Source organism: Symphalangus syndactylus, chromosome 12 (genome assembly GCF_028878055.3).
Source record: "Symphalangus syndactylus isolate Jambi chromosome 12, NHGRI_mSymSyn1-v2.1_pri, whole genome shotgun sequence".
In the NCBI taxonomy this organism is placed as follows: Eukaryota; Metazoa; Chordata; class Mammalia; order Primates; family Hylobatidae; genus Symphalangus; species Symphalangus syndactylus.
The window spans coordinates 95,990,563-96,007,782 of record NC_072441.2 but is presented as its reverse complement, the minus strand read 5'-3'; the positions used below and the strand labels follow the sequence as shown (position 1 = coordinate 96,007,782).

Below are 17,220 nucleotides of genomic sequence, written 5' to 3'. Positions count from 1 at the left end.
TATACTTTATTCAATTACTAATCTTAGAACATTACTCTCATTACATAGAATTCATTAAACAAATGCCTTTCATTCTAAGTTTTTAGTAGTTAAGGATTACTCTAGTTACCAGTTTTTCTTTATACTCTGCTTCATTTCACTTTTATACATAAAGGAGAAGTTTTACTAAGGCAAGAGTACTTTCACGTCTTATCAGACTTGTTTTCTTATTTTCCTGGGGGTTTTGTTTAGAAAAGCACAACTAAATCTTACTACACTGAAACACTAAAATAGTTTAAGAGAGTTTGCAATAACAAAATTTAGTACCCACCACTTACTCTAAGGAACAGGTATATCAAACACCCCTAATAACCTGATATTTAAACTTATTTCTGAGTTTAGTTCAATGCTTCCCTATTTGCATATCTGTGTATATACAAATACATAACAAAAAAACTGATTAAACTATGTATTTAAAGCTTTTTTTGTTTAGTTTTGTTTTGTTTGAGATGGAGTTTCGCACCATCACCCGAGCTGGAATGCAGTGGTGTGATCTCGGCTCACTGCAACCTCCACCTCCCAGGATCAAGCAATTCTCCTTCCTCAGCCTCCCGAGTAGCTGGGATTACAGGCACCTGCCACCACGCCTGGCTAATTTTTTGTATTTTTAGTAGAGACAGGGTTTCACTGTGTTGACCAAGCTGGTCTCGAACTCGTGACCTTGTGATCCACCTGCCTTGGCCTCCCCAAGTGCTGGGATTAGAGGCATGAGCCATCGCACCCAGCCTAAAGGTTTTTCAATTTCTACTTTTTGTTTTATTTCTCTGTTTCAAATATATAAAATAATCTTTTTCCCCTAAAGCATGTTAACCAGTTGGTAACTGGTTTATTTAGCAAGTACTTAACGTGATTAATAGTAATACCTTTTTTTTGTAAAAATATATTTTGAATAGTACTTTCTTATTTCATTTACTACTTCAAAATGATCCAAGGAAAAACTACTGTGCTCTAAATAATGTATGTCACGAAAAATCACTTGGAATTACTTGTCTGGGGTCAAAAGACTGAATGATTTCTCAGGCCTTTTATAAGTTTAAAATAGTATTAAAAGCCAAACACGGTGGCTCATGCCTGTAATCCCAGCACTTTGGGACGCCAAGTCGAGAGGATAACTTGAGCCTAGGAGTTTGATGCCACCAGCCTGGGCAATATGGCAAGACCTCCTATCTACTACAAATAAAAAAAAAATTAGTTGAGCATAGTGGCACACACCCGTAGTCCCAGCTACTTGGGAGGCTAAGGCAGGAAGATTACTTGAGCCCAGAAGATTGAGGCTGCAGTGAGCTAGGATTGCACCACTGCACTCTGGCCTGAGATGACAGAGTAAGACCTTGTCTCAAAAAATAAATTAATTAATTTAATTAAATTGTATTAAAGCATAAAAAACTGATAGTAGAGATATTATCTTTAGGAAAGTGGGCTAAATTTGAACAAACATGTTGATGGTATGGTATCTTATTATTTCTTTTTTAAAAAGATAACATGTAATTATTGGTTTAAAAGACAGGAGAAAGAAAGACAAGAAACTACCACAAGCTTTTATAACTGCTATTTGATAAGTCGAAGTTGTTTCCATGAGTAAATGAGATACACTGATATAAATTCTTCGGGTTTTTATAATATTAGAGAGTATATACTGAACAATTTTATTTGAATTTTCATAAATATATTTTAAATGTACAATTAAAATATAAGTTCCCCAACTTCAATATTAACATTTTATATTTTTCAATTTCTGATTATAAAATATATGCTTATTAAATATTTTAGCAAAACAAAAATTTAAAAATTCACCCATAATCTTACCATCCACATAACTTACTGTCCAGTTTTAATTATAACCTTAATTTTTTCTGCATCATTTGTATAAAAATTTAATTCTTACATCTTTACAATCTTCTTTTGTGCAGCTAGTTTTGATGCGTGTATCAAACCACCTAACAGTTCCATCTTCACCACAAGAGAGAAAAGTGTAAGGGTCATTGGGTACAGTCATAATCTGAAGATGAAAAGAAAAGTACAGATAATCATACTGAACATTTAAACAGACGGCTCTGAAAAACACTCCTACTATTTCATAAAATGATTAAGGCAAAGGTTACAAAAACAATGCATTTTAGTTACTCATGGCTTACCCATACTATGATTCAGAATGGTACAATACAGATAGAAATAGATAAGAAGTAATTGTTGAATTAATATGATTCAGTACTTTGAAGATTAGCATTAACTTAACTTCAGATAAAAAGTTATTTGAAGTTATAAACCTCTAACAACTAGGGAAGAATGATTCTCCCCTAGGTAGCTTGTTCAAACTATTCAAAGCTTAATTTTTATGTTTTATCTATGTGAATTTATAATTGTACAATAAATACGTAAGCAAATTTTCTTCTCTGGTAATGTTTAAGAAAACTGTGGGATGCTGAAATGATTTAAGTGCGTAACTCACCTCTCAGAAAAATTTTAATTGTGATAATGGTTATACAACATGAATATGCTTAATGTCAACGAAATGTACTCTCAAAACAATAGTTTAAATGTCAAACTTTATATGTATTTTACTACAATAAAAACCTTTTTTAAAGAAGTACAATATTTTAGATATGCCTGTATCCACTTCTAATTTAGCAATGACAATATTGTAAGTTGAGGCTCTCTATAAACCCTGCCTCAATAAGTTCTTCTCTCCCTATGTCCCAAAGACCCAGTACCGGTCCGTAGCCTGTTAGGAAGTGAGCAGCAAAGCAGGTAGTGAGCAGCAGGTGAGCAAGCATTACCACCTGAGCTCCACCTCCTGTTGGATCAGCAATGGCATTAGATTCTCATAGGAGCATGGACCCTATGGTGAACTGTTTCTCATAGGTTGTGCACTCCTTATGAGAAGCTAATGCCTGGTGATCTGAGGTACAACAGTTTTAAACCCCACTCCATGTCCATGGAAAAATTGTCTCCTGTGAAACCAGTTCCTGGTGCCTCTGCTATACATGGTTTTCTGTATACAATATTCCTATGTCTGAAACACTGTATATATGAAAGGTGTTCAAACTCAGCCATCAAGGAAATGTAAATTACCACCACAAAGATATACAGCTATACCATACCAGAATAGCCAAAATGAAAGGACTTATAATATCAAGTGTTGATGACAATGTGGAGTAATGGAACACATTGCTGATGGGAGTATAAAATGGTACAATCGCAATGGAAAACTATGCATCAATATCTATTAAAGCTGATCATATGCTTCTCCTATAACCCAGCAATTCCACTAAAAATAAACGCCTGCATGGGGCATGTAAAAACATGCACTAGAATGTTCATAGCAGCACTATATATATTAGCCAAATACTTGAAACAACCCAAATATCCAACAATAAACTGGGATTAAATTGTTATCTATTGCTAAAATAAAGTACTAAATCATCAGTAATAATGAACAAATCATTACTATTCCCAGCAACATAAATGAATCTCACAAACCTTCTGTGTGAAAAAAGCCAGACACAAAAGAGAAGGCACAGTATGATTCCCATTTTTATAAAATCGTAAAAAGGCCCAAACTAACCTGTACTTTTGAGAACCTAGAAAGCAGTAAACCCTTTGAGGGGGCACAAATGACTTATTGGGGGCTGTTTCTTGTTCTAGATGCTGAGTACCTATATATTTCACTTTGTGAAAATTAACCAAGTTGCACAAATACACGATGCCAGCACTTTTCGGTAGGTGTTTTATACTTTTTAAAAATTTACTTGGAAAACTTTTGTCTTAAAAGGTTTACTATTATTGTGGTAAGCAGAATAATGGTAGCCCAAAGATATCTACATCCTATTTGTTAGAACCTACGAATACTTTACCTTAGACTGCAAAAGGGATTTTGTAGATGTGATTAATTAAGGATTGTGACCATAAGGAGATTATCCTAAATTATCCACAGAGGCCCAATATAATTACAAGGGTCTTACTGAGCAAAACAAGGCAGGAGAGTCAGAGTCAGACAAGGAGACAAGATGATGGAAAAAGAAAAAGAAAGAGATCTGAAGATGAAATGTTGCTGGGTTTGAAGATAGAGGAAGGGGACTTGCTCCAAGGAATCCAAGCAGCCTCTAGAAGCTGGAAAAGGCAAGACCAGAAGGAATACACACTTGCCAACACTTCGATTTTAACCCAGTACACCTTATTTCAGACTTCTGACTTCCAGAACAGTAAGATAATAAATTTGTTACTTTAAGCCACGCGCACACACACACACACACTCTACACATACACACTCACACACACACACACGACATGGTTTGGCTGTGATCTCACCTAAATCTTATCTTGAATTGCCACGTGTTGTGGGAGGGACCTGGTGGGAGGTAACTGAATCATGTGGGCAGGTCTTTCCCACGCAGTTCTTGTGATGGTGAATAAGTCTCACAAGATCTGATGGTTTTTAAAATGGGAGTTTTCCCACACAAGCTCTCTTCTCTTGTCTGCTGTCATGTGAGACATGCCTTTCACCTTCCACCATGACTGTGAGGCCTCCCAGGCACACAGAACTGTAAATCCAATAAGCCTCTTTCTTTTGTAAACTGTCCAGTCTCGGGTATGCCTTTACTAGCAGCATGAAAATGAACTAATATAATATATAATTTTTAATTTACCAAACTTCAATATATTAATGTCCTTTGCTTCAATTGAACCAATTTTGCAATGAACACAGAATAATAAGATTTATACACTGCAAAAAATATATAAAAAGTATATTCAACCTAAATAAGTATATATTTCAAGGAAAATGAGAATTTTTACTCATTTCATATTTGTGAAAATGTAATTAGTATTCCATCTAATCAAGTCAGCAGTTTACTTAAGAAACTATTTTATCAGTAAGAAATATTTATGTAATTTATTGACTTAGCTTTGATGACTTTATTAAGTAAAATGATTACTTTTGCTTTGTATACGACTGTCTATAAATGAAATTATTGGAAGCATATATTTCCAAGGATATTTATTTTTAAAAACTAGAATACTGAATTTGTTAATCAAATTAATGAACTATGAGCTGTACTCATACTGCTGTTATAAAATTAAATTATTAAAACATATATCTATTTCTTATAATTAATGGCTTTATAAGATATGTTCAGAAATCTGCATCATTTAGGAACCTTTCCTCACGATTTAATCTTCCTCAAGAAGGAGGGGAAAGGTATAAGAATGTTACAGAAGAAGCACTTCTCCAATGGCTGAATAAGACCTCTGAAAATATACTTCTTCATAAGAGCACTGACTACACTACAAAATTTCAAAATCAACTTTTTTAGAACTGTGAAACTTAACCAAGGGATTAGAACAATCCAAGAAACATTTATTCAAGACAAGTAACTGAATCTCAGAAAGAACAGTGAGCTTTGAGCCACTTTAACTTGTGGTATTTTCCCTAAGTCAACAGCAGCCTTGTGACTATGGTAGTTGTAAAAAACAGTGAACTTCGCAGCCACTGTAAGTCACAAAACAAGTCTGAAACTCCCAATGCCCTATCCTCAAAGACTTATCACAATTTAATCTGTCCTTAAGTTCCCTGGAAAAGCTGCCTTTTAAGGACTTACATGAATCTGACCATATTCAACCCCATCCTGAGGGTGCTTGTCAAAAATAATCAACAGCAATGATTTAACATCACAGTTGCTTGAGGCAGTAATACTAGGTGAGGCAAACAAGAAGCTGACCAGAAAAAGTTAAAAGTAAAAGTAAGAATCAGACATTAATAGAAGAATTTGAAAAGCAACAAAATATTTCTGGGAATTTAGAAATTATGCACATGTATAAGGATGTGCACATGCCAAAGAAGGACCCAAGAAGGCCCTACTCCATCTCTGGCTGACCTTGAGGCTCTGAACAAGCAAGAAGTGAAAGCTAAGGCAGAGTTGTAAATTTCCAGGGCACTTGAAGGCAACCCAAACGCACAGACCCCTTTGACAAAGACTGGAAGGCTTACTGGTTCAAGGCATTTAAAGAAATCTCTATCTAATCCTTAGCTGATAACTAAGCTAACCAAGCACAGACTCCAGTGCCTACACCTGAAAAAGAATGCAGATTTAACAGAATTAGTCTAGGAAAATCACTAAACAAACAGCAACGACAGCAATAAACAGCAACAGTGTTTTTCCATTTATTCCATGCTCACGGATTGGAAGAATCAGTATCGTTAAAATGACCATTCAGCCCAACACAACCTACAGATTCAATGCTATTCCTATCAAATTACCAAATCATTTTTCACAAAATTAGAAAAAACTATTCTAAAATTCACATGGAACCAAAAAAGAGCCTGAATAGCCAAAGCAATCTTAAGCAAAAAGAACAAAGCCAGAGGTATCACATTACTTGACTTCAAACCATACTTTAAGGCTACAGTAACCAAAACAGCATAGTACTGTACAAAAACAGACACACAGACCAATGAAACAGAATAGAGAACCCAGAAATAAAGTCACACACCTACAGTCATCTGATCTTCGACAAAGCTGACAAAAACAAGCAATGGGGAAAGGACTCCCTATTAAATAAATGTTGCTGGGATCGCTGGCCAACCATATGTAGAACAACGAAACTGGACCCCCCTACGTTTCACCATATATAAAAATTAACTCAAGATGGATTCCAGATTTAAATGTAAGACCTCAAACTATAAGAATCCTAAAAGAAAATATAGGAAACGCCATTCTAGACATTGGACTTGAGAAAGAAATTATGACTAAGTCCTCAAAAGCCACTGCAACAAAAACAAAAATTGACAAGTGGGACCTAATTAAACTAAAAAGCTCTGCACAGCAAAAGAAACTATCAACAAAGTAAACAGACAACCTAAAGAATGAAAGAAAATATTTGCAAACTATGCACATGACGAAGGTTTAATATCCAGAATCTACAAAGAACTTAAAAAAATGTCATGCCTGTAATCCCAGCACTTTGGGAGGCTGAGGCGGGCGGATCATGAGGTCAGATCAAAACCATCCTGGTTGACACGGTGAAACCCCATCTCTCCTAAAAATACAAAACATTAGCTGGGCGTGGTTGCACGTGCCTATAGTCCCAGCTACTCAGGAGGCTGAGGCAGGAGAATCACTTGAACGCAGGAAGCGGAGGTTGCAGTGAGCCGAGATCGCACCACTGCACTCCAGCCGGGCGATGAAGCGAGACTCCGTCTCAAAAAAAAAAAGAACTTAAAAAATTAAGCAAGCAAAAACCAAATAACCCCCTTAAAAATGAGCAAAGGACATGAACAGACACTTCGCCAAAGGCATACAAGAAGCCAACAAACACAAAATAAAATGCTCCACATCCACTAATCTCAGAGAAACGCAAATCAAAACCGCAATGAGATACCATCTCATATGAGTGAGAATGGCTATTATTAAAAAGTCAAGAAACAAAAGTTGCTGGTTAGGCTGCAAAGAAAAAGGAATACTTATATACACTTGGTGGGAATGTAAATTAGTTCAGCCAGTATGGAAAACAATTTGAAGATTTCTCAAAGAACTTAGAATGACCATTCAACCCAGCAATCCCAATCCTGGGTATATATCCAAAAGAAAACAAATTGTTCTACCAAAAAGACACATGCACTCACATGTTCATCACAGCACTATTCACAATAACAAAGACACAGAATCAACCTAGGTGCCCATCAATGGTGGACTGAATGAAGCAAATGTGGTACATATACATGGAACACTATGCAGCCACAAAAAAGAATGAAATCATGTCCTTTGCAGCAACTAAGATGCAGCTGGAGGCTATTATCCTAAGCAAATTAACACAGGAACAGAAAACCAAATACAACATGTTCTCACTTATAAGTAGGAGCTACACATTGGATACTTGTGGACATAAAGATGGCAACAACAGAAACTGTGAACTAGCAGAGCAGGGAGGGAGAAAGGGAAGGAAGGGGTGAAACACTAACTACTGGGTACTATGCTCAGTTCCTGGGTAACGGGATCATTTGTACCCCAAAACTCAGCATCATGCAATACTACCTATGAAACAAACCTGCACATGTACCCCTCAAATCTAAAATAAAAGTTGAGGAAAAAAATGAATCCATAAAGTAAGAAAAAAGCTACTGGGAAAACTGGTTATATACATGCAAAAGAATGAACTTGGACCCTTACCCTACATATGCAAAAATTAATTCAAAATGGATTAAAGATCTAAACCTACAAACTGAAAATACAAAACTCCTAGAAGAAAACACGGGGGAGGCCGGGAGCGGTGGCTCATGCCTGTAAGCCCAGCACTTTGGAGGCGGAGACAGGTAGATTACCTGAGCTCAGGAGTTTGAGACCAGACTGGGCAACACGGTGAAACCCCATCTCTACTAAAATACAAAAAATTAGCTGGGCATGGTGGCATGCACCTGTAATCCCAGCTACTCAGGAGGCTGAGGCAGGAGAATTGCTTGAACCTGGGAGGCAGAGGTTGCAGTGAGCTGAGATTGTACCACTGCACTCCAGCCTGGGTGACAGAGCTCAAAAAAAAAGAAAACATCAGGGAAAAGCTTCATGACATTGGATTTCACAATGATTTATCAGATATAACGACAAAATCACAGTTAACAAAGCAATAACAGACAAGTGGAACTACATCAAACTTAACAGGGTAAAAAGGCAATCTATCGAACAGGTGAAAATATTTGTGAACCATGTATCTGACAAAGGGTTAATATTCGGAATATATAAAGAAATCCTACGTTAACAACAAAAAATAATGCAGATAAAAAACAAGCAAAGGAGATTTCTCCAAAGAAGATACACAGATGGCCAAGAAGCATATGAAAAGAAGCTCAACTTCACTAATCTTTGGGGAAATGAAAATCACAACCACAGTGAGATAAAACTTCAAGCCCACTGGAATGCCCGCTAAAAAAAAATTGTAAGTGTTGGCAAGGAAATGGAGAAATTGGCACCCTTGCACACAGCTGGTAGGCATGTAAAATAGTGGAGCTGCTATGGAAAATAGTATGGAGGGTCCTCAAAAACTTAAAAATGGAATTACCATATGATCCAGCAATTTCTACTTCTGGGTATACATCCAAAAAAACTGGAAACGGGATCTTGAAGAGATTATTTGCACACTCATTTTCACTGCAGCATTATTCACAATAGCCAAAGAGTAGAAGCAACCTAAATATCCATCACTAGATGTATTTATTTATTTATTTATTTATTTATTTCTGAGACGGAGTCTCAACTCTGTCGCCAGGCTGGAGTGCAGTGGCACGATCTCAGCTCACTGCAACCTCTGCCTCCCGTGTTCAAGTGATTCTCCTGCCTCAGCCTCCCAAGTAACTGGGACTACAGGCACATGCCACCACATCCAGCTAATTTCTGCATTTTTGGTAGAGACAGGGTTTCACCATGTTGGCCAGCATGGTCTCAATCTCTTGACCTCGTGATCCACCCTCCTCAGCCTCCCAAAGTGCTGGGATGATGGGTGTCAGCCACCACGCCCGGCCTGTTTATTTTGAGACAGAGTCTCACTCTGTCACCCACGCTGGAGTGCAGTGGCATGATCTCGGCTCACTGCATCCTCTACCTCTTGGGTTCAAGTGATTCTCCTGCCTTAGCCTCTTGAGTAGCTGGGACTATAGGCACCTGCCACCATGCCTGGCTAATTTTTGTAGTTTCAATAGAGGCACAGTTTCATCTTGTTGTACAGGCTGGTCTTGAACTCTTAACCTCAAGTGATCTGCCCACCTCGGCCTCCCAAAGTGCTGGGATCACAGGCGTGAGCCACAGCACACAGCCTAGATAAATGAATAAAGAAAATGTGGTATATACCTACAACGGAATCTTCTCCTGCCTTAAAAAGGAAATAAATTCTGACATATGCTACAATATGATCATGCTAAGTTAAATCGGTCAGTCATCAAAAGTCAAATACTGCATGATTACAATTATATGAGATATCTAAAATAATCAAATTCTTAGAAACAGAAGGTAGAATGATGGTTGCCAGGGACTAGGATAAGGAAGAAAGGGGAGCTGTTGATAGATGCAGAGTATCAGTTTTGAAAAAAAAAAATTCTATGCTGATTAAACTGTGTGTATGTATTTGGCAAAAAACATCTTGGGTAAATGGGTCTATCATGTTAAAATGGTCTGTCTTTTGTTTGTGTGCTGTTTTGGATTTTGATTTAATTTTCTAAAAAATAAATTATGTTAACACAAAAAACTTCATATGGGGTAAAAAAAAAAAGTTGACTTAAGTCATACTATAACAAAAGTCAAATCCAGATAGATTATAGATCTAAATGCTAAAGATAAAGCAATGAAATTAAAGTAGAAGAATATCTTCATAACTTTGGGATAGGAAAAGATTTCTTAACCAGGATGCAAAAGATACTAATCATAAAGGAGCAGACCAATATATTAGACAACATTAAGTACTTTTCTTCATCAAAAGACACCATTTTAGGCTGAAATCCCAGCACTTTAGGAGGCAGAAGCAGGAGGATCGCTTGAGCCCAGGAGTTCTAGACAAGCCTGGGTAAGATGGCAAGGCCCTGTCTCTACAAAAAAGTAAAAAAAATTACCCAGGTGCAGTAGTGCATGCCTGTAGTCCCAGCTACTTGGGAGGCAAGACGATTCCTTGAACCCAGGAGCTATAATCATGCCACTGCCCTCCAGCCTGGGTGAAAAAGTGAGACCCTGTCTCTCAAAACACACAAACCGCACCCTCCCCCACCATTAGGAGAGTGAAAATATAACCACAGAATAGGAAAAGATAGGCTCATATGCAGAAGTTTTTTTAAAAAACTCCTATAAATTAATAATAACAAACAACCCAACAGAAAAAAAAAGGCAAGAGATTTGACTACACATTTCATAAGAATACGTCCAAATAACCAACAAACATAGGAAGAGATGCTCAGCCTCAGCAGTATCAGCACAGAAAGGCAAATGGAAACCAATTAAGATGATACTATACATCCACCAAAGTAGAGCTGAAAATACCAACTGTTGGCAAAAATCAGAAGCAACAGGACCTCTTACATGCTGTTGGTGGGAATGTAAGTCGTTACTACACTTTGGAAAACTATTTGGCATTATCTCTAAAATAACCAAATATATATTCTATGACCCAGCAATTTTACTGCTAAGTATACACCCTAGCAAATGTGTGCATTTGTGTACTGAAAAGACACGTAAAAGAACGTTCTCCAAACTTCCAACAGCATAGAACAGACCAATTGTGGTACATTCACATAATGGAATACTATACAGTAATAAAATGGGCAAATCATAGTTACATAAAACATGGATGAATTTCACAAATGAGTTAAGATTTTGCTCAGCAAAAGAAGCCAGATACAAAAACAACAACAAAGACACAAAAAGCCATAAAGTATATTTCCATTTATATAATATTCAAAAACAGAAAAACAGGGGTATTAGAAAAAACAGAAAACTTCAGTGTTAGAACTCAGAATAAAGGGAGCTTTTGGGATACTTAATGTGCTAGGTGGTAGTTACATGAATAGATTTGCTTTGTGACAATTCACTAAGCCATATACTTAGGATTTATGTACTTTTCCTATATGTTCTACACTTCAATTTTAAAATTTTTAAATAGTGGAGGGAATAAGGTCTAATAAGCAGGTCTGATACGGCTAATCAGAATTTCTCCAGACTACAAAAAAATGGAGAGAATAATGAAGTAGTAAACCAAAGACCTACTGACTGAAAACTTCCTACATTTTTCAAGATGCCAATTGCTCACATCAAGACCATCAACAAATCCCAAGTATAAAAAATAAAAAACAATGCACATCAAGACACACTGTTCTGACATAAAATAAGAAAAAAACCTGGCAAAGAAAAACAAAATTAAAAGTAGTCAAGGAAAAGAAAGAGGTTACCTATACAGGAACCACAATTAGACTGATGTCTGACTTTGTAACTTCAACAATGGAAGTCAGAATATAATGGAATATCATCTGAAATAGAATAACTATCAAATGAAGTCCATACCCAGCAAAACTATCTTTGAAGAACTGGCATTTAAAAAAAAAAAAAAAAAGACATTTTTCACAAAGGAAAGAAAAGGAAGAAAGGAAAGAATGAATGAAGGAAAGAAAAGGAAACTGAAATTGTTTTCTATCAACAAACTCTCATGTAAAAAAAAAAACAAAAAAACTGTGGGCCAGGCGCGGTGGTTCATGCCTGTAATTCCAGAGCTTTGAGAGGCAGGGGCGGGCAGATCACCTGAGGTCGGGAGTTCGAGACCAGCCTGACTAACATGGAGAAACCCCGTCTCTCTTAAAAAAAAATACAAAATTAGCCAGGAGTGGCGGTATGCGCCTGTAATCCCAGCTACTCAGGAGGCTGACAGGAGAATTACTTGAACCCAGGAGGCAGTGGTTGTGGTGAGCCAAGATCATGCCATTGCACTTCAGCCTGGGCAACAAGAGCGAAACTGTCTCAAAAAAAACAAAACAAAACTGCTAAAGGATGTACCTTCAGTACAAAATGATACCACATGGAAAATGTGTGATGGGAAGATGGAAAGGTAAACCAAAGGTATTAGTAAATATGCAGGTAAATCTAAACAAACAACACCAACAGTAAACCAATAATATCTAATTCATGAGAGAAAACAGTATACAACTAAATCTTGAAAAATGTAATCACATAAAATTGAACAAGGTATATTCCAAGTTCCTTTATTCAGGAGAAGAGTAGAAATATTTACTGATGTTTGGCTTTGTTCAATATTCTTGTGAAAGTAGCTGGGGTAACCTCCAGAATAACAAAAATGAATGTCTATCTTACAAGTAAGAAACAGAAACACAATGGACAAAAAGTAAAATACTCAAGTAATTCGAAAGGTAGACTTTATTTTTATTTTTTATTTTTGAGACAGAGTCTCACTCTGTCACCCAGGTTGGAGTACAGTGGCACAGTCTTGGCTGACTGCAATCTGTGCCTCCCGGGTTGTTCAAGCAATTCTCGAGCCTCAGCCTCCCAAGTAGCTGGTATTACAGGCATGCGCCACCACACCCAGCTGATTTCTGTATTTTTAGTAGAGATGGTTTCACCATATTGGCCAGGCTGGTCTCAAATTCCTGGACTTAAGTGATCCGCCCACCTCAGCCTCCCAAAGTGCTCAGATTACAGGTGTGAGCCACCACATCTGGCCTCAAAAGGTGGACTTTTAAAAGGAGAGGAGGGTTAATGGAGATTGGAAACTTTTTTTAAAAAGTAGAAAACACAGAATAAAGGATAGAAACAAATCCAAATATATCAGAACTCACAATAAACGTAAATTCATAAATCTCCAGTAAAACCCCAAAACTGTGAGACTGGATAAGAAAACAAAATCTAGCTATATATATAAGTACATACAAAAACATGAAGACATAAAAGAATTGGAATTCAAATGATGGAAAAAGTACACCAGTTTAACACAAAAAATGGGAAACCTATCAATAATTTGATACAAAAAAATGACATGCAAGTATTTCAGAAGAACACTCTGGAGGCTGGTACAGTGGCTCACACCTATAACCTTGGCACTGTGAGAGGCTGAGGTGGGAGGATTGTATGAGCTCAGGAGTTGGAGACCAGCCCTAGCAACATAGCAAAACCCTGTCTCCACAACAACAACAAAATTAAATTAGTTTGGCATGGTGGCACGTGCCTGTAGTCCCAGCCACTCAAGAGGCTGAGGTGAGAAGATTGCTTGAGCCTGGGAGTTTCAAGCTGCAGAGAGCCATGGTCATGCCACTGCACTCCAGTGTGAATGACAGTGTGACCTTGTATCATAAATAAAAGAGCACTCAGTTGTGCATTTTTTCTGAACCAAATAAAGCACTAAAATTGAGTCTTAAATGTATTCCACCTTATTTAATTCAGCTCAGGTCTTAAGCTCATTAATATGCTTTAGGAATCTGATTCTTTTGTCTACTGGAGTCCCTTCTATCATATAAAAATTTGATAAGCATGTTAGCTATGACTTTACACAAGCGAGCGATTGTTTAAAAGGGTAAAGCCTAGTACAGTCATGCAGCACAATAACAGAGGTATCTTTAAAGGTAAACGTCTGTTTGCTTACAGCATGGTTGCTCAAGCAATTACAAACCCATCTTAGAGTACTATTAATTGCATCTTATTTCTTAACTTTATCCAGAAGCCTATCAAGATACATTTTCTCAAATGCTCTGCTGACACCTAGATATTGTCAGTAATTTATATGCATCAAATGTGCATACACACACATCTGTACATGTACACACATGCATCTACATATGCATGTACACTTAATCAAAAATATACATACTTATATATCATATAATCATAATAATACCATACCTCATAAGTAGTTCCATAATGGCACGTAAATTGGCATTGTCTGTTGGTTTCTGCATCTTGCTCAACGTTGGTATAAAATATTACTCCATCTCCAGAGCAGGATACAATCTGTTTATCATTTGTGCAAGGTAAGAACTTTGCACTAAATATGTTTGCTCGATGCCCTGAACGAATTGTTGTCAAAACCTAAAACACACAGAGAAAGCAGTTAATGGTAACTTATTATTTCCTAGAAATATTCATTTTTAATATAATCATAGCCAGTAATACATTCTCATTAACATTCTCATCTCAGTGAAAGATTATCACTAGACTGCAAGCTATTATAATTTAAAAAAATCAGAATCCCATATATTTTCTTTTGTTCCCTGTGAGATGTGAATAAGATGGAGTACCATCAACAGGAACAGTATCATGAAAATAAAACATGCATATTTCCATTTATTTAGTTTATCTGACTCACTCATAAAATCTCAATAAATAATAAAGAACGACTTTGACTTTTGAAATTTACTGTATGCTAAATGATTAAGTCATTCCCTTTTGGCATGACAAAACAATAAATTGAATTTTAATTATTTTCATAAAATCAAAGTAATGAAATGGTACAGATAAGACACAGCAGAAGTCCCTACATCCAATTAATAATATTTAAAAGACCAGAATTACTGTGACAGTAATAAAGTTTAAAATTGATATTTTAATATTTGTATAATTTATTGCAGACAAAGGACTAATTCTCCTAGTAGTGTTTTAAAGTTGAGAGGAAAAATAACTGACAAGACCTGATTTTTTTTTTAACGGGCAAGGTATCGGAACAGACAGTATACATGCAGATATACAAATGGCCCTTAAAAATAGTAAAAAATACTCAACTTGGATCATTCATAAGGGAAATGCAAATTGAAATTATGCTGAGATATCAATTCTCACTTAACAGACTGGCAAAAATTCAAGAGCTTGACAACAGACTCTACAAACAAGCTTATGCGGAAACAGACTCTTAAACACCGCTGGTAGGAATGCTAAACGGTATAATACCAGTGGAGGGGAATTTAGCAATATCTCACAAAACTACGTATGTGCTTACCCTTTGAGTAGGCAAATCTATTTCTAGGAATTTACCCCAAAGATATGCCTCCAATAAGACAAAAAAAAAATGTCAAAGGTTATTTACTGAGTTATTTATAACAGCAAAACACAGGAGACTGGTTGAATAAACTACAGTATATCCCCATAACAGATATACAATAGAGAGAAGGTGAGTGGGGAATATCTGTTGTGCTTTTTTAAAGTGCTAAGAGAAAAGAGAAATATGTCAAAACACGAACACTAAGTTGGCTTGAAATGTCCATGGAACAAATTTAGGACAATTTGAGTATCAAAAAGAGTAACATCAGTGACTGATTATAAAACACTGAATTAAAAAAATTGTTAAGGTGCTAGGGACAGAGAAAATGCTCTTATTTACTGAAGAATGTAAATTAATAAATGTAGAAGAAATGACAATTTAAAAATCACTGTTTTGTGACCACATTATAACAACCGATTCAAACGGAAGTCATCAATTAATATAAAAACCACTGGGGGAAAGACTGTTAGGAAAGAGAATATTCACAGTCTCAACATGCCACTTCACAGACAGCTTGTTAGTTACAAAGGGTAACCCAAAATAGAAGGATCAAACAACATCTCCAATAAGGGAATAAATTATATAACATCATGTACCACAATATCGCCTGAGGAGAATTCTCACCAAAAATGTTTAATCTGAATCTACTCTTGAAGAAACAATCAGACAAATCCAAATGGAGCAACATTCTGTAAAATAACTAGCCTGACATGTCAAAGTCATGAAACATAGAGAGTAATTAACGTAAAGCCTTTAAACAAGATAAATATCATGTTCTTTAACCCTGTCAGAGATTTAGGGTGGTTTACCATGTAGCTAACTGCACACTACATACAGCCATTAGTTACTTCGTTTGTTAGGCCATTTGCTTTGGCTGTGCATTAGTAACATTCAGCAGACATTACTCTTAAAAATTTATGATTTACCTCCACTTAAGACGTTTATTTATAATTTCAGTAACAAAAGAGCCTCACTGCTTCATCAGTCACTCATAAATTGAAAAGCCTTCCTTTATTAAATAAACTAATTAAGATTTAGTGAGTAAAAAATTGGGAGCCCATTCCTTTGAACAAATCTCTAGATTTCAGATGCCCCTCTCAAAATACACTACCCTCTTCCAGTGTTCTCCATCTCAGTGGCATCAGTATCCACCCATACAGTTGATCAAGTCAAAAACTAAGGAACCTTTTTTCATTTTTCTTTCCCTCATCCGCTGTATCAAATCCACCAGCAAAGCCATGCCAAAATACATCCCAAATTACTTTTCACCAACTCCAATGCCATTATCTGTGTCTGAGTCATCATTCCCTCTCACCTGGATTATTTCAATGGCCTCCTATCTCCTACTTCCAATCTAGTTCAAACTCTACCCTCCAAAAGCAGCCAGAGCTATCTTTTAAAAATATAAATCATATCGGTACATGTTTAAAACCCTACAGTGACTGTCTACGAAAATTACACTAAAATGTAAACTCCTTAATAAGCTTATCTGATTCCTGCCTATCATTTGAACTTCATTTGTACCACTCTCTAATTTATTAATGAATAATTGTTGAAAGAATTATTATTTGTGTATGTATGTATGTATAGTTGGTAATTTCAATGAAGGTTAGAATTTGTTTTTTAATTGTTGAAACGAAATCTATACAGCCAACATGGGTATGTATAACACTGCAGATAAAC

The 17,220-nt window shown here is 36.3% G+C and overlaps 1 protein-coding gene across 20 annotated transcripts in view; it reads right to left on the bottom strand.

Moving 5' to 3' along the window:
- Positions 1–17,220, bottom strand: part of DCAF6 (DDB1 and CUL4 associated factor 6) — a 139,462-nt gene that overhangs the window by 86,674 nt on the left and 35,568 nt on the right. For all 20 annotated transcript variants that reach the window (XM_063625099.1, XM_063625087.1, XM_063625097.1 and 17 more), the window contains 2 exons: positions 14,406–14,591; positions 1,925–2,038 (listed from right to left, as the gene is read on the bottom strand). In XM_063625099.1, coding sequence (XP_063481169.1) covers positions 1,925–2,035 — 111 coding nt within the window. In that variant the 5' untranslated portion in view covers positions 2,036–2,038; positions 14,406–14,591. The remainder of the gene's footprint in view (positions 1–1,924; positions 2,039–14,405; positions 14,592–17,220) is intronic.